The following is a 26,091-nucleotide window of genomic DNA, read 5'->3' on the forward strand; positions in this document are numbered from 1 at the left end:
TCGGCTCCAAATGCTTCATTGGCTTCCAATGTGGACAGAGCCAAATTTAAATTAGCATTTTGGACTATGAGGGATCATGACCCATTGTATCTATGGGAAAAATTCAAATGCTATCAGCCAGGATGAGCACTGAGGTCTTCCCAAGGGTGTTTTTTGACTTATGTCTCATCTTCAGAGCTAAGACTGACACATTTTGCAACTAGGGCTTTTTCACAGATGGCGCCTTTGCTTTGGAATGCGCTACCTGCGCAAACTAGAGTTACACCTTTTAAAGTTTTGTAAGCAGGGTAAGAACTTTCTTTTCCTGAAGTAGATGTAAATGGGTTTAGAAGGGCAATTTTGAAGCAGGTTTTTGAAGCAGATATTTGGGGGTTTTTGTTCTAATTCTTGCTATTTTTATGTGTTTGGTGGATTGTTTTAATTTGTGCTATTGATTTGTTTTGTTTACTGATAATGATTATATACATTATGTAAACTACACTAGTTTATTACTAATAGGCAGTATATAATTAAATTGCGCACTGTTGTGCACTAGGGATGTGCATTCGTTGGTCAATTAGTTTCAATGGTATGCACGTATCTCATGAATGGAGGTGCACACAATGGATAGTATGTACATACATCTGTTGCCAGACTACATACACCCACTATCCATTTGTGAAATACATGCGTACTGCTGAAACGAATTGATCAAGAAATACACATGCTTATTGTGCACTGACTGGTTTACAGATTACAGACTGTCGAGGCTCATTAAGTGAGAGCTATAATGGCGTCAGTGACTCACCTCAGGGCCACTTATATTGAAGACTTTTGCAAAGCTGCGACTTGGTTGTTGTGCACACCTTTACATTTCCCATTAATGTCTGGGCATCATATCAAGAGATGACAGTAGTTTTGAACAAGCAGTTCTGTGCAGTCTGTTCACCCACTTGTCCACTGATGTGGTCCGGTTTTCGTTTTTTTTTTTGTTTTTTTTAACTATTGCTACACTGTGCAACCCCCAGCTTGGGATTCTCCACATGTCATGGCTAATTCAGCCCTGCTTCTCAATAGAGAAAACTAAGTTTGCTTACCTTTGACCAGGGCTCTCCATAGATAGAACGAATTAGCCATGCTTATTACCCACCTGCCTCGCTAAAGTTAAGCTCACGCGACAATGCTTGGAAACCATTGCACATGCTCAGTAAGACTATGACTGAGCTAGAAGAGATTGGTCCACTTGGTGCTATTGGATGACATTCATATGTCATGGCTAATTCATCCTAAGGGGCAATTTAGAAGGGGAAGAATCTGTTAACTAAGATGGCAGGATCTAGCCCCCACCCCTGTCCTGTACAATTTAGGAGGAACATATTTTGAATTTAAAAAGTGAGTTGTCTGTCATTTTTTTTCTTTTGTCTAAAGTTCCATTTGTCCTTGGAAAGATCTCACTGATGTACCAGTTTTGTAAAGATTGGGGACGTGGAGAGCTTTTAGGTATATTTAAGTCTCCCCGCTTGCCCACTGGCTGGTGTTTTCATACTCTTGCAGTGAGAGCACAACAGATTCAATATATCTTGAAGTTGATGCATCATAGAGAATTGCTGATGATATGCTTTGCCTTAGACTACCTCGCATGTCACGCACTCAACAACACTGTGCCAGAGAATGTACCAGGAGATCATTCAGAAGTAAATATGATTGGGAGTCAGGGTGAGCTCTTGTAAGGGAAGATGGCAGAGTGATGCTTTAAGGCAGTGAGACTGCTTTGCACTACAGAAAGATGATTGTTCTAAAAATGCCCATGTCCTCTCTATCCTTGCAGGGTGCATTGGGCAATATGTTTTCTTGTGCTTTTGTCACAGATGCATGGACATGGAGCTCTGCCTTGCTGTAGCAGATATTTGCTGCTTCTTTACTTTTACCAGCGAATGTCTGCTAGAAGTGTTCTGGTCGTCATCATTCTGGGAGAGTGTTTAGGAGGAACACATTAAAAAAAGCACTTTCTTTCCTCAGGCTAGACTTCAGGGCATGTCCTCTACTTTGCAGGTTCAAAGACAACAGCACTGTGGATTTTTTTTAGATTCTGATCAAGTGATCTAGCATTGCTTCTCTGTATCCAGCTAAGGAATCTTCCAAAGCATTGAAATGAACCTGCCATGCTAGGGAGCATCACCTTGAAGTCCAGACTGGCAAGAGAATGAATAGAACACGAATTGACAGAGGGAAGACAAAATTCCCGGTCAGCACAGTTCTTACATGTGTTTCTCCCTTATGCAGTTGCCAGACTTGGTGCCACAGCTGGGAACGTTGTACCAGTTAATGGAGAATCGCGTGAAGTCCTTGCAGAAACTCTCCCGCCTGCATGGGAAACTCTACCTTCTGATCACACAGGTGAGGAAGGGGGTGGGGATTGGGGCTTCACACGTCAAACTCTGAACAGTTGTGAAGATTGAGCAACCTCATGAGATGAGTGGTAGATAGTGATATGGACAAATAGAGATTTTCATTTCAGACAGATCTGTTAGTCTGTGTAACCTTGTGCCATTCAGATCTGGCTTTGGTTATTGCCGTTTGAAAGCCTTTGATGTATGAAATCAGTTGGTGGTTTCTGTAGGGATGTCAACATGACTATAAAGGCACCTCCACGGTTTGGTGCAGAGTGTGGTGCCATTGCTGCAGAATGCGAAGAGTGACTAAGCCTGTGCAGTTGCAGAAACTGAATTACCTTTGCATTCTGAGGTGGTCCCTCTGGAGCTGGCTGGAGAAGCTTGCATTGCTGCTGCCCATGTTGTATTTGTTCTGCAGATAAGCAATGGGCAAATAAAATCTGTTTTCCTCTGCAGGCCAGTCCATACAAGTGGGTTATGCATGCCAACCAGCAGATGGAGACTGAGATCAACTGACTTGCTGATGCCACACTCATATAGCACTGCACTGACGACAGCCTGCCAGTATTCTCCATCTCCAGCAGATGGTGGATATGCATAACATGCTGTGGATGTAAGCCTGTCAGGAGTGGGACAGGCAGGCCAGAGGCAGAATCCTGAGGTGGATTCTCCCTCCCCCAGCTAAGTGCTCCGGCAAAGTTAATTTGGAGTTGGAAAGGGAGCCCGGAGGTGAAGGCGTTAGCCCTCTCCCTCCAGTAGAAGTTTCACTTCCAGGATAGATAAGGAAGCCTTATGCTCATTTCTCTTTCTCCCCTCTTTTACCTTCCTTTGCCTTCTTTCCCCTTCCTTGATGATGGTGTCCAGATTCCCTGCAGTGACTGGGCTCTGGTGTGTCAGGCAGGCAGGGGACTGCAGTAGTTTGGTATAGACAAGAGTCCCTTGAGCACACACAGGAACTTTCATTTTAAAGGAAAGAGCACAGCGTCAGCATCACACAGCTGGGTGCACTCGTGTTGTGAGCAGCAGCAGGAGCACAGGTCCTTCTCTGGCAGTGTTTCTTGTGCCAGCATCAGGGAAAGTCAGGAGCCTTCCTTTTGTGGTGTGTGCATGGCAGCAACAAGGCTGCTGAGGAGAGAACCACATGTGGCTGTAACCAATTGGTGCAGGTAAGATGGCGCCTGGAGGCCAGCACAGGAAGAGACTTCTGCTCTGCATGGCTTGCCACATGCAGGCCGTGCAGCCAAATCTCTCTCAACTTGTGCTCCAAATGCACCTTGGCAATGGAGGAGCTGGCCCCAACAGACTTTGCTCTAGCAAGGGGCGGGGGGTCTCAATCAGAGACCGTAGAGGTAACTGACCCCCCACGGAGAGAGGCAGCCGCCTGAGATCTCTGGTGGGGAAGATCTCGGCCTACCGCCCTTGTTGCCGCAACCTATGGAAGCCTTGGGTTCTGGCTCAGAAGTGGACTTACCTGCTACTGGGCATGGACTTAATCTACCCTTTCGTGGGTGGAATTTGTTTTAAAGTCTACAGACTTCTTGCACAGTCCAGGATGTGCAACAGGGAGGGAGCCAAGAGAACTCCCCCACTGGGACAGTCCTTCTCGAAGAGCCTTAAACGTTCAGCTCCGCTCTCTACTCTGTGACACAAGGCACAGAAAGGAGGCAGGGAGGACCGGGAGGTAGCAGAGAAGGAGCCAGATGTGTCAGAGGACTTCTTGGATGATTTCAGCCCAATCCTGTAGGCTCAAGGGATCCCACCTTGGAGGAGAGAGAATCCTCTGGATGTGGAGGCTCCCAAACAAAGCTCAGATACCTCCATCGGGATGAATTTCCAAGGATGATAGCTCAGTACCTGAGGACATTAGAGCCAAATGAGGAAGAACTGGTTGCCTCTCAGCCTCTGAAAAAGGATCTAATCATGGTCAGTTTGTGAAAAGTAATGTGCCTTTTTTTTTCCCCCTCCATGAGGCAGTAGAGGAACTGATTGATTTGGAATGAGGAGCACCAGAGGCAAATTTTAAAGGGGGATGGTCCTTGGTAGGGATCTACCCTCTAGACCCTTGGGTATAAAAGCAGTTTTGTTTTCCTAAAGTGTACTCTGTGTACTCTGTGACTAAGAGGGCCACCATTCCGGTGGAAGGTGAAACTGTGTTAAAGGATGCTCAGGACTGGCAAATCAAGGCTATCCTGAAACAAGCCTATGAAGGTAATGAATGTGCAGATTGCTGCATACTGATGCATTGTGGTGCGCGTGTTGGCTTTCAATTGACTCAGGAAGATCCCGAGGGTCAGGAAGATAATACGTCTTCCTGGGAGCCTGGAGCCCCTTTCTTAGTGGGGGCGGGCTTTGATCTGATGCGCAGGGCCTCTAGGGTGGGTTGCAGCCAGACATTTGCTCTGGCTGTGCAGTTGGTCAGCTGATACCTTTTCTAAGTTGAATTTAATTAAATTACCCTTAGGGTTGTCTTTTGTTTAGGGAAGAGTTGAAGAAGATGGCAAATAGGTAGGGTGCTTCCAAGATCCCTCAGTTGCTGGAAGACAAGAAGCCATCTTCGCAGTCTTCCTTCCCTGGAGGGTGCTTTCAAGATTCCCAGCAGTTTTAGTCAAGCAAGGTTTTGGGGAGTCAGATCTTGTTCCTTTAAAAAGTCTCAGGCCCTTTATACAAAGAAGCCTAGAAAGTATGGGACCTCTTGTTCCAGTGCCTCTTGTTTCTCCCTATGAAATTTTGGGGATCCATCCTCTGGTACTGGAGATAGGCGATCATCTTTCTCAGTTTTATCAGAGGTGGACTCGTATCATTTCTGATTAGTGGGTTCTAGACATGATCAGGAACAGCTACACTCTAGAATTTATCTGATCCATTACAGACTCATTTATGGTTTCACTGTGCAACTCCGGAAAGAGGGACTCTGTGTGTGCCACTCTACAGTGGCTGATTGTGTGGCTGATTGTGTTAAGAGCCATGGTTCCTGCTCTGAAAGACCAGGATGGAATTGATGGTGGTTCCAACTATTTAGTGGTTTCCAAGGACGGGTCCTTTCACCCCATTTTGGATTTGAAAGGGGTCAACTGGATTCTACGCATCACCCACTTCAGGATGGAAACTTTGTGGTCAGTGATCATGGTGGTACAAAAGAGAGTTTCTCAAGTCTCTGGATTTTATGGAGGCTTATTTTCATATCCCCATCAGGAAGGAGTATCGGTGATATTTGCGCTTTTCATTGCTCAGCTATCATTACCAATTTCAGGCATTGCCGTTTGGATTGACCATAGCTCCCAATACCTTCTCAAAAGTAATGGTGGTGGAGGCAGCCATGCTCCGCAAAAGAGGGCATCCTAGTCCAGCCTTATCTGGATGACTGGTTAATCGGGGCAAAGTCAGCCGGGGAGAGCTGGACTGTGTCTTGCAGGGTAGTTCAGTTGCTGCAAGAGCTCGGATGGGTAGTCAATCTATCCAAGAGCAGCTTGCAACCTTTGCAAGCTCTAGATTACTTGGGTGCCTGGTTTGATACAGCACAGGGCAAAGTGTTTTTACCAGAACAGCATATCCAAAAGCTTTGGGGACAGATCTGAGCCCTGCGATTGGCGAACCGGCCATCAGTGTGGGCATACTTGCAGACGCTGGGTTCCATGATGGCAACCTTGGAGTTAATTCCATGGACTAGGGCACATATGCGACCACTTCAGAGAACCTTGCTGTCAAGGTGGAACCCTCAATCATAGAAATACACGATCAAGCTTGTCTCCCTTCTGTTGTGAAATAGGAGTTACTCTGGTGGCTGCAGAGGTATCATCTCACCATGAGAACAGATCTGGAGGCCCCCTGATTGGATAGTGGTCACCATGAATGTGAGTCTCCAAGGAAGGGGAGTCTCATTGCCAGGAGCTTGGTAGCACAGAGGCTGAGGACCCCGAAGGTGATAGGTTGGTCCGTTAACAGATTGGAAGCTCAAGCTTTACTGCAGTTTGTGGACCAATAGAGCGGGAGAGCAGTGAGAATGATGTTGGACAAAGCCATGGCGGTGGCCTACATAAATCAACTGACCACAGTTATGTATGGAAGTTTACGACAAGATTTTAAATAAATAGAGGAACTCTGTGTCAGCAGGTTTCTCAGGGAGTGAATGTCCTTTTGCCATGGGTGGAACAGCATCTCCGGATGTTGTCAGCATCTCACATTACAGGAGTTGACTACATTCAGGTGGATTATCTCCGTCTTCATGTCTTAGATCCAAGGAATGGAAACTGGCAAACAAGGCCTTTCAGCTCGTTGTCTACCGGTGGGGTTGGCCCTGTTTGGATCTGATGGTAAGCCACGAGAATATGAAGGTGCAACGATTTTATAGCTGTAGGCTGCACCCTTAGGTACTCTGACTCAATGTCCAAATTTGGCCGTGAGGCCAGGACTTAATATGTGTTTCCTCCGTGGCCAATGATCTGCAGATTTCTGCAGAAGATAGCCTATCACCCGGGATTGGTCCTTATGGTGGCCCGGGATTGGCTGCAGAGGCCGTGGTATATGAACCTTCAACAGCTGGTCATGCCGTAGCAACTTCCATTTTGCAGAGACCTTCTGAGGCAGAGAATCCTCCACAAGAATCCCGATCAGTTTTGTCTTATGGTTTGGTCCTTTTTGTCTTATGATTTGGTCTTTGAGATGGCAAGATTGCTAAAATGGGTTTTCCTTAGCAGTGGTAGGCACTATGTTGCGAGCTCGAAAGTTTTCTGCATCATTGGCATACATGCGGGTTTAGAGATTTTTTGACCATTGATGTTTAGAACAACAGTGTGTCCCTGCTAGAGCAGCGGTTCCTTTAAGTACATTTTGGCAAACTCCAAGTGGGCTGTCATGTGTCTTTTACTGAGGAGTGGCTTTCGTGTGACCACTCTAACATAAAGGAATGATTGGTGGAGTGCTGCAGAGATGGTTGTCCTTCTGGAAGATTCTCCCATCACATCGTATTCTTGGTCACTTCTGTGACCAAGGCCCTTCTCCCCATTGCTCAGTTTGGGCAGGCAGCCAGCTCTAGGAGAAGTCCTGGTGATTCCAGACTTCTTCCATTTAAGAATGATGGAGGCCACTGTGTTCTTCAGGACCTTCAGTGCTGCAGCAATGTTTTGTACCCTTCCCCAGATGTGTGCTTTGACACAATCTTGTCCTGGAGGTCTACAGACAATTCCTTCGACTTCATGACTTTGATTTTGCTCTGACATGCACTGTCAACTTAAGCCTTTCCAAATCATGTCCAGTCAATTGAATTTTACCACAGGTGGACTTCAGTCAAGTTGGAGAAACATCTCAAGTGGAAACCAGTAGCACCTGAGCTCAACTTTGAATGTCTAGCAAAGAGTCTGAATACTTACATAAATGTGATATTTCAGTTGTGTGGTTTTTCTTTTTTTTTTAATTTGCACAAATTTCTACAAACCTGATTTCACTTTGTCATCATGGGTATTGTGTGTAGCTTGAGGAGGGAAAAATATATATTCATTTTAGAATAAGGTTGTAATGTTCCAAGATGTGGAAAAAGTGAAGGGGTCTGCATACTTTCTGAATGCACTGTAACTGTAATACAGCACAATGTGATGATAGCACAGATTCTGTGGCCAAAATGAAATTCTACATACAGAAAATCATAGAAAGCCTGTGCAGGGATAGTAAGGCTTTATCTGGCCTTTAAGTACCAACTCCAGATCTTAAATGCAGAAGTTGCAAAGAGAATTCGGTCCATAGTCCCTAGGCCACACCTGCAGCCTTTAAAACCAGGATTTTGCATTTCATTTAAAAAAACAAAGTGGTAATATGTTTGGTGTAAGTGCAGCATGTGTTTCTTTGCAGATTTCAGCATCTGAAACACGTCAGGATGTAACAGACGTAAACCAGACAGCAAAACTTGTGTACGAAGAAGGTAGGTGTTGACTTTCTGCTGTCAAATCTTTGACTTCTACGGTTTGGGAAACTGATAAGCATGGGGGTAAACTGCGCGGCAGATGCTACCATAAGCCCACTGGGCAGACTGGATGGACCGTTTGATCTTTTTCTGCCGTCATTTCTATGTTTCATTACACTTGATTGTATCAATCATTAGTGTACGTGTATAAAACCACATTACATGTCAATGTATTACATAAGCACATTTAAACAATAGATTGTATGGCCGCAAAGATGTACACAAACAATACTATATTCATACACGCACAGAGAAGACAAGCTATGGCATGTGATGTCCTGCGTTAACAGCATATTTGTATTTTAAAGAATCTGGTATATATTCACAAACCGTAAAAGTCAAAGATTTGACAGGCATCTGACTGTTAAATAACTGTATTGTGTAATACATTTTTTGCCCGCATTTTGAACTTGTATTAGGTTGTATCCTAGTTATTTGTTAAAATACAATATTGTACTATATTTGATTGATTGTTTTAAATTGAGTATAACAGGCCATGCTCATTTATTTTAACAGGGATAGCTTTTGAATAAAATTGGTTTTTATTATCTTCACATTAGTGCATTTTTCCCTTTTTGGGGTTTCTTTAGTAAATAACACAGAGCACTTCACATAGCATATATATTGCCCAATCTGTATGATCAGGAGTGTAGTGTCAATGGTAACTGTGTACTTGTGTGTGCAGTGTTAAAACTTGTATGGTATGGGCTGGCCCTGTGGCTCAGCTGCAGTGCTGGGAGCCTTGGGCACAAACTGCTTACGTTATGTTGCATAGACATTGCCCTTGCTGCTATTGACACAAGAAGTGCACTGAGGAGTTCAGCCTGGGAATCTGTCTAGGAAGTGAAACATATTGGATGGGAATAGTTTAAAAAAAAAAAAAAAAAAAAAAAGGTAGCAAGCTGGCCCGGTATCTCACTGGCAGAGCTGCGCACTGCCACACAGAGGAGCTGGGTCTGATTTCCGGGGTTAGGTGTTCCAAGCTGGCAGGGGTTGGAAATGCTGCAAAGTAGGTGATCTCAAACACTTAAGTGTCAAGACTTAAGATCCGTGATTTCAGGCTTCTGGAAGGGAACCCTTGGTACATGGCCCCTGGCTGAGAACTGTCACTACAATGTCTGGGCTAAATTAGATTGAGAGAGGGATAATTAAAAAAAACAAAACAAAAAAAACCACCACAAGATTGTTGTAAATGAAGGTTCATAGTGTTTCTGATTAAATTGGAAGCCCAAAGAACAACTAAATGCAGAATTAATAAACTCCTCTCGGTCATCTGTTCTCCAAACTGAAGAGCCCTAATCTCTTTAGCCTTCCTTCATAAGGGAGCTGTTCCATCCCTTTATCATTTTTGTAGGTTATCTTTGTTACCACGGTGCTGCAGTTTCCTCGCGTTCTCTTAAATGTTTCAACATTGCATGGGTCTTCATCAGTGCTTTGTGTTCTAGTGATCCGTGTGATTTGACGTATTCTCCTTCCTGTAGGATAGGATTGTTTTCCATAACTTCTCCCTATGAAATTTGTTGCTTAAGATTTTTTGAAATTTGTTTTATTTTAGGTTTTATTTTATTCAAACTTACTCAACCATCTTCAAAATTACAGCTTAGGAAAAAGGACTGTCATCCGCAAATTGAAGATATAATCACCATCTCCCACTCCCAAGGGCTGATTTTAGGGTGGGATGGACCCAACTCCTGTGGGTTCAAAAGTGGCTGTCACGCCGCTTCTGCAGCTCGCAGACCCTGCGGCAGAACAGGAAGTGCTGGGGAGGGGGAAACAACATCTGCCCTGATTCACCCCAGCCCCCACAACATCAACTGAGCTACTTACAGTGGCCTCTTTGAACTTAAACTGTTCTTGTGTCTTTAACCATCCTACCTCTCTTCGTAGAGTCCTCTGATGAAGAATCTGAAGATGAGATGATGGAGAGAGATTCAGATGTAAGTCAAACTTTGTATGTTTCTCTTTGGTTATCTTAGCTCTTTCAGTAGCTGGGCTGGATATGACAGGTTTCGTTCAGAAAAGCTTTGTATATCCTAGCGTGTAGCCAGATGGACTCAGGACCAATGGGTTATGTGCTTCCCTGCTAGCAGATGGAGACTGAGTCAGGTTTCAAAGCTGATGTCACCTTAGATACACCCCTGCAGTGACCTCAGCCCTTCAGTATCTCTCCATCTCCTAGCAGATGTGAACGTGCTATCCCCACACCAGCATTGGTGTTTAGCAGGGTTGCAGTACTAATTTGAAGAAGAAAGTTTATCTTTAAATTGGAGAAAGATTGATCCCCACTCTCCTGTGGTGATACCTAAAGGTCCCTCCCCCAGCTGAGAATTCCTGAGGTGATTTCCGAGATCCCTCAGAGGTGAGCCTTGGTCCTGTAGCCAGTCCCTGGCATGGACTTTGCTGCTGAAGCATCTGAAAGGAAGCAGAGCATGGTGGTGATGGCCTAAGCCCTCTCCCCCCTGCAGCTGGAGACCGTCTCTGTACTCAGCCGGTAAGCGCTGAGCCAAGGTAAGTAGAGAAGAACTCCTCCCATTCAGAGACGCGGAAGGGCTTTGGTAAGTCTTTCCTCCTGTCTCCTTGCCCGGCGCGCCATACTGACGACGTTCCCGATCCCGTTAGGGCAAGGGAAGGGGGTTTCCGAGAGGGTTGAGCGGGCCCCTGATGGGCTAGGCCCCGTTTCAGGGTCGGTGGTCACTCCATGTGGCAGGCCGCGGTGGTGCCATTTTTCCCCATTGACCGTCGGTACGCGTGATGCAGGCCGGCCCTGTGCACCTAATGTGTGCATAAGTGCACGCACACCTGTGGGCATAACCACGTGCATACTTGTGCGCACGCACAACCAGACGCTTATACTTACGTGAGTCGGGGCGATTTGTGCGAGCTCGAGCTTGTGCTAATCAGCTAAACGCACAAGCTACTGTGAGCTATGGCTCTGGCAACAAAGAAGCACAAGCGGCTCCCTTTGTGCTGCCTGCCATATTAGGGCTGCTCGGCCTGACCTGTGTCAGCACTGTGAGGGAGCCCAGGGGGGAGGACTGGACACTCAGAACTTCTCCAAGTCCGACCCCTCCCAGTCGGAGGACAGGCCAGCCACGACCTTATCTGGTAGCCCCCGGATCTGAGCAATCTTGGGACTGCGCCCTCCCCAGGAAGAGTGCAATTCAGCAGCCCCTATCCCCAGTTCCTCTAAACAGCAGTTGTCTGAGCATTTGAAAATGAAGATAATTCACTCTGGCAAAGCAGGAGAAAAGGCTATTAAAAAAAAATAGATAGATAGATAGATATAGATATATACTAGGAACTGTACCCGTTCTACGCCCGGGTGGCGAGCCTTTTTATTGGCACATATGCTCTTGTATGGAAGCGTTAGCCGAAAAGGAAAAACTAAATTGTTTTCACCTAGGGCAAGGGACTTGGAGGCACATTTGCTAAAGCCAGGGCTGGCAAAGTTTATATACCAAGCTATCTCTCGCACTCCCCCACACCCCCTCTCCTCTCTCACACACACATTCTCTCTCACCGGCATCCCCCGCCCCTCATATAGGCTCCCTCTCTCTGAAACTCACACTCGAGCATCCCCCCCCACCCACCCTCTCTTACTTCCCTTACTCTCTCACACCCTCCCCAACCCTCTCTTACCAACCATGCTCTCTCTCACACACATTCTCTCTCACCGGCATCCTCCCCCCCCCACCCATGCTCTCTCTCACACCCTCCTGCTCTCTCTCACCCTCCCTGAAACACATTCTCTCTCACCTGCATGCCGCACTGTTCGCAGCAAAGATGAAGGCCCGGCGAGCCGTTCGCAGCACACGGGGGCCTTCCATTTTTGCCTTGAGCAGAAAATAGCAGCGGAGACCCCGGCATGCCGTGAACGGAGCGCATCCCGCAGCACCCGCTCTGTTAGGCGAAAGTGAAGGCCCGGGCGCGCCGATCGCAGCACACGGGGGCCTTCCCTTTTCGCTGCAAATGGCGCACTGGCCCTCATCTTCGCCGCAAACGGAGCATGTGCCGCGGGGCGCGCTCCGTTCACGGCATGTCGGGGTCTCCTCTGCTATTTTCTGCCTGTCCCGCGATGGCCGCTGTCCTTCCGGTTTTGAATAGTCTTCCGACAAGGTGGGGGAAATCTGCAAGGTGAGGGAGGAAATCTGTGGGAAGGAGGAATTCTGGGCAAAATCTGTATTCCGCAGTAGCGCTGAATTCCCCCAGGGGTACCTCTTGTAGCTGGTGGTGTGACATGGCCGCTGTATGGCATGTTTGAGCCTCCAAGGCAGCCAGGGGAGCCACCTGCGCCATCTGTCAGCAGGCTGGGGAACATGCGCGAGCACTGACGGACACACTACCAAGCCAGATATATTATGGATTCTCCAAACACTTCTAGTTAGCAATTTTACCAGTCAAAAGCATTGCTAAGGAATGGAAGTTGCCTCAGCTTCAACAGTTCCATGCAAGATCTGGAAGAACAAGAAAGCAATCTCTGAAAGAACTGCCTGAAAACTGGTTAGATCTGCAAAACAGAACGCAAAGATTGCTGCAAATGACTTGCTGAGAAGTTTAGTTAACATCGGAGTAGTTGACCACAATACAGCATTTCTTATATAATAATGATCCAGCTGGGAGAGTTATAATAAGGAAACGTTTTTACAACCTCATCACTAAAATATGCAACACAGAAACTTGATAAGCCTGAAATTTTTTGGAACAAAGTACTTTTTGGACTTAAAAAAACAAAAATTGAACTGTTCAGCCACAACCAAAAAGATGCATTTGGAGAAAAAAAAAAGCACCTTGCCCAGCTGTTGAGTATGGGGTGGATCTTTTATGCTTTAGGCTTATGTGACAGCCAGCGCCGCAGGAAATGCTGTGTGTAGGTAGAAGTATGGATTCAACTGAATGGCATATTCAAGAAGCTAATGTCCCACAGAGATTGGATATTTCATCAAGACCACGATCAAAACATACCTTGAAATCAACCAGGAAGTACTTGCAGGGGAAAAAAGATGGTTTTGGAATGGCCTTAAGTCTGAAAGATTGTGGGGAGATCTCAAGCAGTGTGTGCAGGGAGACTTAAGAATCTTTCTGAGCTATAAATATTCTGTGACGAGTTGGGGAAAACAAGTCCTGGCTACAGGAACAGTTTTGAAGTTATTACTGCCAAAAGGGTGTCCAAACTTTTGCATATGCTGTATTCACTGTTTTTATTTTCAATCTGTTAAAATCAGCAGATAGTAATTTAGCATTAAAAATTGCAGAAAGATGTCATGATTAACTTCTTACCATGTAGAGGTTTTGTCAACTTTTGTTCACATAGCGATTCATTGAAATATGCAGTTTGACCAGGGGCTCCTAAACTTTCGCTCACAACTTTATACTATAGGACAGGGGTCAGGAACCTATGGCTCGCGAGCCAGATGTGGCTCTTTTGATGGCTGCATCTGGCTCGCAGACAAATCTTTAATAAAAAAGTAAAAATCTAACAAAACCCCCCACCCTCCTGACCCCCCAAGACCTGCCAAAAGTCCCTGGTGGTCCAGCGGGGGTCCAGAAGCGGTCCGGGAGCGATCTGGACTTGGGCTGTCGGCTGCCAGTAGTCAAAATGGCACAGACGGCCCTTTGCCCTCACTATGTCACTGGGGTCGACCAATGGCGGCGGTAGCCCCTGTGACATAAGGGCAAAGGGCCGTCGGCTGCCATTAAGGACGAATTACCAGCCCTCGTGTCCCAGACTATGAAGACACTATATCGGAACCAAAAAAGAGTCTATATCGGAACCAGAGCCTATATCAGAACCAAAGAAGAACCCCATGTTGGTGTACCTCTGTAAGGCCTCCTACTACTTTCCTATGTTGGAGTCCATAAAGTAACTGATTGACCTGGAATGGAATGCTCCAGAGGCCAGTTTCAAAGGGGGACGGGCCATAGAGGCCCTATACCCGCTGGAACCCACAGCTAAGGAACTCCTACGCTTCCCTAAAGTGAACGCTATGATCTGTGCAGTCTCAAAACGCACTACGATCCCTGTGGAGGGAGGAGCGGCACTGAAGGCTGGAAGCCATCCTTAAGCAGTATCAGCAATGACGCTACAAATTGCTTCCTGCTGCACATTGGTGGCACGGTTCTGCTTGATCCTCGCCAGAGACGCAACCACGCCCAGAGAAGAGATGGAACCTGCAGTCTCCTTCCTCACCGATGCTACTGCAGACCTCGTGTGTACCTCAGCCAGGGGTGTCGCCACCGCAGTGGTCGGCTGACACGACTTCCAAAACGAACCTCACAAAAATGCCTTTTAAAATATTTCTCCAGTTCGTTCCCGAACAGGAGAGGTTAGGCAACAAATGGGGCGAATCCCCAGGACCCCAATTACCTGAAGACAGGAACAAAAGAACATATCAGTGCTCCTCTCCCAGAAGAACCAAGGGTAGAGGATCGCAGCGTTTTAAACCTTACAGGAACACAGTCCCAAGCACCTTGCCCTTCAGGAAGGTCTTATTCCTTTTGGAACAAGCACATTGAGAGGCACAGGGGCAGGCTCAGGCCAATACCCCACAATGAGAAGATGCAGACCCATCCACAGGAAGAAGACATAGGGGACAGGCTTGCCCTCTTCTACCAAAGATGGGTCGAGATAACATCGGACAAGTGGGTCCTAACCAGTGTTCCCTCTAATTTCTGACATGCTATGTGCGCAAAAATGTTGTTGTATGCAACTTTTCTGAAACTTAATTTAATGTTGTGCGTCCAAACTTACAACTCGGCCTACTGGAGTTAAAAAAGAAGTGAAGACCAAATGAAATGTTACCATGTTTATATACTAAAAGAAGCTGCTAAGGTATAGCAAGTAGAAAGCGTAACAGTTTATTTGTTTTATACCATATATACTATGCAACTGTGCCTCATAACTCAGTTCACAATTTCACAGTCCATAATATTTACATTTTTCCCCTGCGGTCTTTGACATTTGTCCATTCTTTATGGATTCTGTCAAGATCTACCGTATTTTTCGCTCCATAAGGAGCAATTTCTTTCCCCTCAAAAGTGGGGGGAAAATGTATGTGCGTCTTATGGAGCGAATATTAAAAAAGAAAAAAAAACTAACTACAAGCCCCCACCAAGACTTGCCAAAAGTCCCTGGTGGTCCAGCGGGGGTCCGGGAGCGATCTCCTTCACTCGGGCCGACGGCTGCCAGTATTCAAAATGGCGCCGATAGCCTTTGCCCTTACTAAGTCACAGGGGCTACTGGGGGGGTCAGGAGGGTGGGAGGTTGTAGTTAATTAAATTTAAAGGGTTGGGATGGGGAATGGGGACAAAAAAACATTTTATGCCCTCCCCTAATTTGCTTCATAAGATATACAGATGCCCGGGAACAGAGCCAGTTTAGCACACCTTTTTTTTTTGTTAAATTTTCGTGCTCTGAATCCTAGGTGCGTCTTATGCTCAGGTGCGTCTTATGGAGTGAAAAATACGGTATATTTCCGCCATCTACTTGATAGTTCTTCACACGCATGATCATATCCAAATGCTCTGTCTGTAACAGATTCCGCGATTTGGTTTTTGGAGCGTTCATTAAACTGAAGCCACATTCACAGTCTACACTGGATGCCATGAATGTTCCTCCAATATCCATCAACACAGCGAGGTCTTTGAATTGTTCATTTTGAGTTACAAATGACAACATAGATGACAAATTTGAAACAACTTTGTCTTTGATTTTCTCAGCAACAACGAATTTGAAGTCGTTGTATTTATCAACTACTGTTAACTCCTCAGGCAGAAACTCTTTATATTGAACACAAAGTGATTTTATGTTATCAATTCTGAAATCGAAGTCACAATTGACAAGTGACCCAATATCAAATGCAGCCCATGCCTGTACATCCTCTTCTGGAAACCTTTCATCCAGATGGACACACAAGAGATAAATGTGATCAGCGAGTTTGTGTCGACTGCACTATTGGTTGGTACCTGTAATAGTGCTTTAACACTTTGACTCCACTGAGGTGAGCTTGTTAGATATTAACTTCTGATCTTGTTCAGTTTGCCTCGAGCTAGATGGTGAGCTTCTAGAGTTGTTAAACCCTTCTTCTGAAGAAGACAATGAAGCCAAATCTGATAGAACATCAATTCAAAATTTCTAGAGCTACCCTAAACTCAGAAATGCTCAGCTTCTTGAAACAGTATTTGGCAATTGGGTCTTTTCCCCGCTCTTCCTCGAAATATTGTAACAAAACAGCATAGTTTCGAACTATAGCTTGCACAGTAAAATGCCTCGACAGCCATTGCACTTCATTTAAAGGTCTGAATGCCACTGAATCATGCTCTGAGGTGTCAACGATTTCTTGAAATTTAACTCTTTTTGAAATAGATCTACTAAACATCGAGCACACAGTTCTGATCAGAGTTTCAATGTTTTGCATCAGTTTGACTTCTTTCCATGTATCAATTATTCCTAAATCTTGCTGAGTTAGGTGTGGGATTTCTTTTTTCAATTGTGCTGCTACTCCATTTTTTCTTCCTAACATAACAGAGACTCCGTCCAATGTAAACATAACTATCTTCCTTAAATCAAGCTTGTTTGCTGTATAAAAGAGTTTGATGGCAGATACACTTAAAGCAGCATTGCAATGTTCTAATCGCAAAATGCCACCAAACAATAAATTGTAATCCAAAGCATTACTAGGCCGATACTTAAAGTATTAAGCATTTGGTCAAAGATATGTCAGTGCTTTCATCAACAGTTAAAGTGTGGAGCAATGCCGAAGAAATTTCTTGCATTATATCATTTTGAACAATGCTGTTGATGACGTCAAGAAATTCAAATGCGCAATTTTTACTTCTCCAACTATCTGGCAGCTTTACAAATTTGATGGCTGGCAAGACGCTGTCAGTCAGGACCTTTATCTCATCTGGATTTGAACGCTTCCGTTCTACAACGATTTGCCTCCTTTGCTTTTCTTCTGGAGTCTCTAGTAACAGGTTTTTCAACCCACCGCGAAATAGTGGATTCATATTTTTCAATTTTGTTACACTGTCAATGTGAGATTTACTTACTAGATGTCTTTTGAGGAAATCCAGCTTCCAGACCTCGTTCCAACTTTTACCCGTAGAAAACTCTCCTACAGCCAGTGGCGGACTCACGATGTCGGACTGGCCCGAGTATTCGCCAGCCCAGGACACATCACGTGGTCTGCCGAGCGCGGCTCTGTCACGGCCGCGCACGGCAGATCACATGACTGGAGCGATCGGCCCACCGGGGGATGTCCGATCCCCCGATAGGCCAATCCGCCCCTGCCTCTACAGCTTTCGCTTCAGCGCAGATCAGACAAATGACTCCTTTATCTTCATCATACGAAAAAATTTCGTACAGGGCTACACGAGTTAGGCCATGTGACTTCGCGATATTAGTTTCAACAGTCTCATCTAGCCATTCGGATTTAAATGATGTAGCTGTTCTCTTGCGTTTAACACCTTTACTCATTTCGGTTTTTGTTTGTTCAAATCTTATTATCTTAATTGTAATTAACTTAAATATTATCAACCTATTTAAACTTAACCAGTTGACACTATCTTTTTCTAATGTTCTTTATAAATGATTTATATTACCACATGGCATCATATACACTCAGTCATCTAGCTGCTGACGCAGAGCATAGATTCTTGTACGCGTGTGTATTGTGTAGCCTAGCAATGCTAGCATCCCTCCCATCTGCACTGTGTAGCTGTATCCTGAACCGCTGCAGCTATGCCATTGGAGGTTGGGAGTATGAACTCTCCCTGACCTCATCCCATTAATGACCTAGCAGGCTAGCAGTCAGTTCTAAGTAACAGGTGGTATCCTGGCCTCTGTCAGAGAGCCGCATCAGTGTGTGCACTTAGGCCTAAATTCACTGGGGTTACAGAAACTTTGGAGCAAGTGTTTAAACCAATACTATGGACTGTGTAGAGATGAGTCAGAGATCTCTTAACCCACAGAGTGGCACAGACATTATGTAGCGCACGTTAGGTGACTCCCATCATTGCTGTGCAAGTATAATGATTTTATGCCTAATAATTTGCCTAGTTTTTGGAAAAACTCTAGTACTAAAAACCTCTGTGCGCTAAACTTTGTACCTTGTGCTCGGCCTTCACGGGCCATGTGCGCGCGCACATGCACACAGCTTAAAGGGAACACTGGTCCTAACCATCATTCGAGAGGGTACTCTCTGGAATTCCAAAGCTTCCCTCCAGACAAATTTATGAGATCACCTTGCCACTCCCACGCCAAGAGACTGGCGGTGGAAACCACACTAGCAAGACTACTCAGCCTGAAGGCAATAGCTCCGGTGCCTACGCTTCAACAAAATACTGGCCACTATTCCATCTATTTTATCGTTTCCAAGAAAGAAGGAACATTTCAGCCCATCCTGGATCTCAAGGCTGTCAGCCGTTACCTGAAGGTTCCACATTTTCGCATGGAAACCCTATGCTCCGTTATAATGGCGGTACAACCGGGAAAATTCCTAACCTCCCTGGACCTATCCGAAGCCTACCTTCACATCCCGGTCCATCAGGACCACCAGCGCTTCCTGCGTTTTGCGATACTGGTCCAGCATTATCAATTCCGAGGGTTACCCTTCAAACTAGCCACCGCTCCCAGGACCTTCACCAAAATTATGGTGGTGGTGGTGGCAGCACTGAGGAAAGGAGGAGTCCTGATACATCCTTATTTGGACGATTGGCTGATCAGAGCAAAGTCTCTGGAGGAGAGTTGCCACGCGACCACCAGAGTCAGGAACCTACTACAAGAGCTCGGGTGGGTCGTGAACACAGCCAAGAGCTGTCTACAGCCCTCCCAGTCACTAGAATACCAAAAGGAGCAAAGTCTATCTCCCCCCTCCAAGGAGAAGGAAGCTGATGGGCCAATTACGAAAACTGTTGACCTCGGTTCGCCCCAAGGTATGGGACTACCTTCAAGTCCTCTGCCTCATGACATCAACTCTGGAAGTTGTTCCGTGGGCAAGGGCCCATATGCGACCGCTACAACATTCCCTACTGTCACGATGGAACCCAGTGTCCTAGAACTACTCAGTTCGCCTCCAGACAGAGGTTCAGGATTAACTTCAATGGTGGCTACAGGAAGAACACCTAAGCAGAGGCGTAAACCTATTCCCACCGAATTGGATCTTGCTCACTACGGATGCGAGCCTGCGAGGATGGGGAGCCCACTGTCAGGAACTGACGGCCCAAGCACAATGGAACAAGGAAGAGGCGGGATGGAACATAAACCGCCTGGAAGCTCGAGTGGTCAGACTAGCCTGCCTATGATTCAGCCACAGACTCCGAGGCGAGTCCGTCAGAGTCATGTCAGACAACGCGACAACCGTTGCCTACATCAACCGCCAGGGAGGAACCAAGAGCCAGCAGGTGTCTCTGGAAACAGACCCCCTCATGGAATGGGCGGAATTAAACCTACAGGTGATTTCGGCCTCCCACATCACGGGAAAAGACAACATCTCAGCAAAGAGCATAGACCCGGGGGGGGATGGTCACTGGCAGACATGGCCTTCCAGCTGATAGTGAATCGATGGGGTCTCCCGGTTATGGGCCTACTGGCAAGTCGTCTCAATGCCCAAGTCCCCAGGTTCTTCAGCCGCAGACGAGAACCACAATCTCAGGGAATCGACGCTCTTGTCCAGAACTGGCCAGAGGAAGACCACCTGTACGCCTTCCCACCCTGGCTACTACTGGGCAGAATCATCCACAAGATAGAACACCACAGGTGACTAGTTCTACTAGTCACCCCGGATTGGCCAAGAAGGCCATGGTACGCGGACATGCGAAGACTACTGGTGGGGAATCCTCTGCGTCTACTGCCATACAGGGACCTTCTTCAGCAGGGACCAATTCTCTTACGGTATGACCCTTGAGAGGACTAGCCTAAAGAAGCGCAGCTACTCAAAAGCCGTGATTGACACCTTGCTCTGAGCACGCAAGTTCTCCACATCTCTGTCTTACATACAGATCTGGAGAATATTCGAAGCCTGGTGTGAAGACCACGGTCTCCTCCTGAGGACAGCCAAGATTCCCAAGATCCTGCAATTCCTACAGGACGGGATGAAGAAGGGGTACTCCCTCAAGGTCCAAGTTGCTGCACTTGCGTACTTCAGGGCCGAAGTGGACAGTTTCAGACTATCAACTCATCCTGATGTGTCTTGCTTCCTGAAAGGAGTTAAACAACTCTGACCATCCCTGAAATGGCCAGTGCCCTTAGGGAACCTCAACTTAGTACTTGACTTCCTAGCAGGGAATTCCTTCAGACCAACACGCGGCCTGTCTCTACGTCTCCTGACCTTAAAGACAGCATTTCTGGTCGTAATATATTCAGCTCGGCGCATCTCCGAACTTCAAGCACTATCCTGTCGGGAACCGTTCCTCAGGTTCACCCAGGCCCTATACAGCTGCATGTACGTACCTTCCTTCCTTCCTTCCTACCAAAAGTGGTTTCCAGATTATCTCCATATGAGCACAAGGATTCGGAAGACGCCACCTTCACCACCTGAATGTCGGCAGAATCCTAGTCCGATACCTCGAAAGATCAGAACCCCTGTGCAAAACAGATCACAGCGGGAAGAAACAAGGGGAAACGGCATCGCGGGCAACCATAGCCTGCTGAATCAAAGAAGTAATCAAGGCAGCCTACATAGAGGCAGGAAAACCACTAGCTCTACAGGTCAAGGCGCATTCTACAAGGGCCCAGGCAGTCTCCTGGGCTGAAACCAGGCTGCTTTCGCCAGCCGATATCTGATGGGTGGCGACATGGTCCTCCCTACACACCACCTCCAGGTTCTACCGCCTGGATGTTCAGGCCAGGGAGGATACAGCTTTCGCAAGAGCAGTACTAAGTGGGCCAAGGGCAGCCTCCCACCCTGTAGGGAAGTAGCTTTTGTACATCCCATTGGTCCTGAGTCCATCTGGCTACACGCTAGGAAATGGAGAAATTACTTACCTGATAATTTCGTTTTCCTTAGTGTAGACAGGTGGACTCAGCATCCTGCCCACGGCTGCTCCAGAAATCAAGAACCTCAGATATCATATCTCAAGACTAAGCAAATACTGGTAAGCCACGGCCTACCTCTAGTTCAAGACACCCGCAGTTGCCCAGGTGTCGGCGTTTATTGTTTGAATGCACTGGTGATCTCCAGTTCCAAAAGTTTTATATATATATATATATATATATATATATCAGTTGAACCAGTTCAAGGTTAATAAAGTGTGATCAAGTATTAAGCAACATATATCCACACTGGCTTTTCGAAGAGAATACTGAAGAACTAAGCACGCTGCACGGGTATATGTAGGCTGACATCAGCTTTGAAATCTGACTCCGTCTCCCATCTGCTATCAGGAGAGCACAATACCCATTGGTCCTGAGTCCATCTGTCTATACTAAGGAAAACGAAATTATCAGGTAAGCAATTTCTCCAGTTGTCAACCTTGTTATGTTCTTCCCTTGAAATAATGTTACATGGTTGATTTGCCTGAAAAAGGTTTATAGAATTCAGCTACGTTTGGGCAGTTTGTTTTGAATCAGAGTATTTTGGAAGAACAGAGTCCATGCCATTCTACAAGTACTGTTTCCTTATTGACTCCCAGTGAACAAAATCGCCACAAGTGCTGATACACAAGCCAAACTTAATCAGCCAAATATGTTTAAAAAGTGGGAAAAAAAGGCCAACAGCAGATGTAGGGCATGCACAATGTCTTTGTACCACTTAAAATCAGTTGTAAGTCTGAACTTTTTTTCCTAGGACAACTGGGAAGAAGAGGAGGAGAGGGAAGAACAGGACGTGAGTGCTGACAAAGAAATCAATGGCGATTCCGATCCAGACCCAGGAGAGGAGAGCGAGGAGGAGGAAGAATAGTGGGTGCCGGTGTTCTTTCATCCTCTATACGTTCGTCACGAGAAGTGGGCCACCAGACATCTGAGCCACCGGGTCACTAGGCGAGAAAGCTGCTGACTCGTTCTCCCCAGGAGAGAGTAGGCCTGAATCGCTCCCGTCTTCAGGAGAGCCCGGGAACAAGTCTGCACATTTCAGACCCCAGAGCGTTCAACCATGCTGGCCTTTTCTTTTGTTACATCTCTCTCCGTGCCTCTCCCCCTCTTTTTATACTTCCGTCTCTCTGCTCTGCTTTTTTTTTTCCCCTAACACTTCTTGTTTAAAGGGGGAGGGGAAAGAAGCGTGTACTTCTTCAAGCATAAGGTTGTCTCCTCCGATGGAAGCCGTCTATTTCTATGAGGAATAAACTCGCCACTGCCATCCAGTGGTGTGTAAACTATGGGTCAGGCTTTGTTGAGTTAAGGAAGATTGAGAAATTCAAAGGAAAATGGGTGTACGAAATCAGACTTTTTTTCTACTTTTAGTTTTCAATTAGAGGTAGCAATTTCCTCCTCATTCTATTGGATAACAGGAAAAAAAAATTTTTGGCAATATTTGAAAAATCACAAAAGGATTCCCCCCCCCCCCCTTTTTTCTATTTTCTATTGTTCGTTTTGTCTAAATCTACTTTGAGCTGCCGAGACACATTTAATTTTATTCAGACTCAGATTATTTTGTGTATATATATATAAATATACATACACTTGTGTATACAGGGAATCGTGGTATTTTGCTTTCTTATGCTTTGAAATTTTACCAGAATGATCTCTGGATCATTAAAGAGAAAAAAAAAAAACTGAGCCTGTACATATATTAGGGCCAAGCGATGAAAGACCTAATCTGAGCGTAAGATTGAGGAGAGGAGATGCTTACGCTTGTGAATAAATAACAGACTACATGCAGTAGTTTGAACTTCTGTATTTTTTTTTTAAGTTGTATGTCTTGGCAGTGGAGTTGGAATTGCTGTTTTCTCAGGCAGTGAGAGCAGCATTAGTGTATAAACCGAGGGAGAGCCACAGCAGAGCTCTGCAGCCACGAGAAATAATGTACAGTATGTTTGTCTATAAATGGAGCTGTTTCTGGCAACCAAATACCACCACCTTTGTAAAGTGAATAAATATAATTCTCCTTTAAAACCCCTGATGGTCATGTAGTGTTTGAGGAGGCGTGCAAGAACATGGAAGTGCTGGTACACACCAGTAGAAAAGTTTAGACAGGACTTGTGGTGTTCTGCATGGACGAGCAGAATAAGTGGGTGATGTCATCAGATAGCGCCAGCACAGAATGTGCTGACTCAGAACTCAAAAGACCTAGAAGTCTTTTCTGAGCATGTGTGGGTGTTCAACTCTGCATAAAGAAGGGATTATGTGGCTGAATTGCCCCGTCTATGAGAAGAATACCTGTTACAAGTAAGAAACTTAATTTTTTTTCATAGGCAGAACTGAATTCAGCCACACAAGTGAGGATTCCCAAGCTGACATTTGAAATAACTGAATCCTCCTGTAACTTTAATGATCTTAATGTTTTATAAGATGTTGGTTCCCTAGCTTTGAGTCATTCTGTAACAACACCGTACCTTTACCCTACTGCTGCACAATGCTAACCCTCCCATTCAGCCAAGGACTCCTTCCACACCAAATATTGTATTGTTAAGCTTATTAAAGGGTTAATCATAGAAATCTAGAACATGACAGATGGAAGACTATGACCCATCTAGTTTGCCCATCCATACCACCTGTTCAGCTTTATATAGTGCCTTCCTTTTCCTCAGATGTCCTTTGTTCTTGTCCCATGTGCTGTTCAATTCTGATACTGCCCTCATCACCACTTCAAGAGGGAGGCTGTTCCATGTATTGACCACTCTTTCTGTAAAGAAATATTTCCTTAGATCACTCCTTTTCACCCTCATCCCACGATCCCTCCTTCCAAAACCTCCTTTTTGTTGTGAGAAGCTTGCCTCCTATGCATTCATTCATTCGAGCTATTTAAATGTCTGTCATCTCTCTCCTTTTCCTCCAGGGTATACACGTTTAGATTTTTAAGTCTGTTCCCATGTACTTTATGATAAAGACTGTTGGCCATTTTAGTAGATGCCCTCTGGACCAAATCTATTCGTTTATATTCTTTTGTATATGCAGTCTCCAGAATTATTTTTTTTTATAGTCTGCTTTTCAGACACTTTCAAAGCGGATTACATTCAGGTTCAGTAGGTATTTTTCTGTCCCCCAGAAGCTCATAATCTGTTTGTACCTGAGGCAATGGAAGGTAAAGTGAGTTGCCCAAGGTTTCAAGGAGCAGAAGTGGGATTTGATCGCTGGCTTCCCTGGTTTGCAGTCTGCTGCTCTAACCACTAGGCTGTTCCTACACACAATACCCAAATAAAGTTTTACCAGAGACTTATACAGAGGCAATATCGCCAACATCTATTTTATCTTGCTACACCAATCCTGTCCAAAACATGAGTTATGTCCCCTACACCAGATAGAGAGGCAAAGCGCACAGATTTACATCGTCACTTTGTATAGGTGGTGCAACAATGAGAAAACCCAGTATACTCTGCCTCCAGGTGATGCAGCAGGATTTCTGGAAGGCACTGATGACTGCATAGGGCCAGGCCCCTGCTGTGTTCAGGAGAGCAAGCCCCTTTCAGAGGGTTCCCAGTCCCAGAGGGAACTTGGTAGAGCCTGAGGAGTGAGGGGAGAAAGGGTGTATCTCCTTAAAAAAAAAAAAAAAAAGTTGGAATGGGTAACTTGTGTGATTTGGTTTTACAGGCTTGATGAGAGAAGCCTCCTGCCTATTCTCCCATACCTCCTAACCTCTCCTCTCTTAGCTTCTCCTCTACTTTGCCTGGCAGAATTAAAAAAAAAAAAAGAAGTCCAGGTCAGTTTTTTGTTTGGCAGGGAAAGCCTTCAGCTAAGACACCGGGTAAGTACTCCCAGGGAAGGACTGCGCCAGGGCTACTTTAGGCTCCATGGAGAAGCAGGACTTCATCCACTGCTGCAGAGCACGCAGATGGCCTGCTACCTCTGAATCCTTTAGGCTCCATGTGTGTGCAATCAGGTGAGATTCCAGGGGAGTGCTCTGTGGGCCCTGAGTTGTCAACTACTGCTCCATTCACAGCAGGAAAGCCTCCCTCAGTCGTTCTGCGGTTAAAACCCATGTGGGGAAAGGTCTCAGATGCTGTGGGAGTGGCAGCCATTTTAAGTCTCCTTGCGCCAAAATTACACTAAGATATTAAGGTTTAAAGCTTGTGAATAACACAAAAAAACTACTGTCCCGACCGACGCAGCAGTGTTTGGCGAAACATGGGTCTGTGTCGGGGGACCCCTTGTGTTTGAAATTTATGCCTCTAAGCAAAGGAGTATGCCGTTATGATGAAATAAAGATTTGTCCCTATGCAATCTGGACTGATTTAATACTTCTGCATCCCCTTGATGATTGGAGCCAGTTTGTCAGCCATTTATGAGTGCTTCAGGTGCTGCGCACGTTGGCATGGACTTGACTTTGGAGTTTGGGTATCTCCTTGTTCTGGCCTCTGCTGAGGGCCTTTCCATCTGGGCTCCCTTAGGTCAGACAAAGGATTATGGGGATTTTTCCCTGAAGTTTTATTGGTTTTGGTATCAGATTTTTTGTGCTGTACAAAGCACAAGGCTTCTGTTGGGGTCACTGATTTTTCTTCTGGGGGACCCAGCTCCCCATAAATAACCCAGGGAGATGGCAGATCCTTCCTCGCCTGACTTGGAGGAGACACAGGAGGAACCAGAGGATCATCTGGACTCTGCCAGGAGAGGTATCCTCTGATATGGAGGATGATTTTGCTATTCATCTGTTTCATAGGGAAAAGATTGTGGCA

At 45.8% G+C, this 26,091-nt stretch overlaps 1 protein-coding gene across 2 annotated transcripts in view; it reads left to right on the forward strand.

Moving 5' to 3' along the window:
* Nucleotides 1-23,097, forward strand: part of WDR43 (WD repeat domain 43) — a 180,883-nt gene extending 157,786 nt beyond the window's left edge. Inside the window, exons 15-18 of one of the 2 annotated variants that reach the window (XM_029592968.1) lie at nucleotides 2,263-2,376; nucleotides 8,214-8,283; nucleotides 10,213-10,262; nucleotides 22,110-22,248. In XM_029592968.1, the coding sequence (XP_029448828.1) occupies nucleotides 2,263-2,376; nucleotides 8,214-8,283; nucleotides 10,213-10,262; nucleotides 22,110-22,223 (348 nt within the window). In that variant the 3' untranslated portion in view covers nucleotides 22,224-22,248. Of the gene's footprint in view, nucleotides 1-2,262; nucleotides 2,377-8,213; nucleotides 8,284-10,212; nucleotides 10,263-22,109 lie in introns of both variants that reach the window. The other variant, XM_029592967.1, reaches the window with a different exon arrangement.
* The last annotated feature ends 2,994 nt before the right edge of the window (nucleotides 23,098-26,091 follow it).

This window comes from Rhinatrema bivittatum, chromosome 3, assembly GCF_901001135.1.
Source record: "Rhinatrema bivittatum chromosome 3, aRhiBiv1.1, whole genome shotgun sequence".
Lineage (NCBI taxonomy): Eukaryota > Metazoa > Chordata > Amphibia > Gymnophiona > Rhinatrematidae > Rhinatrema > Rhinatrema bivittatum.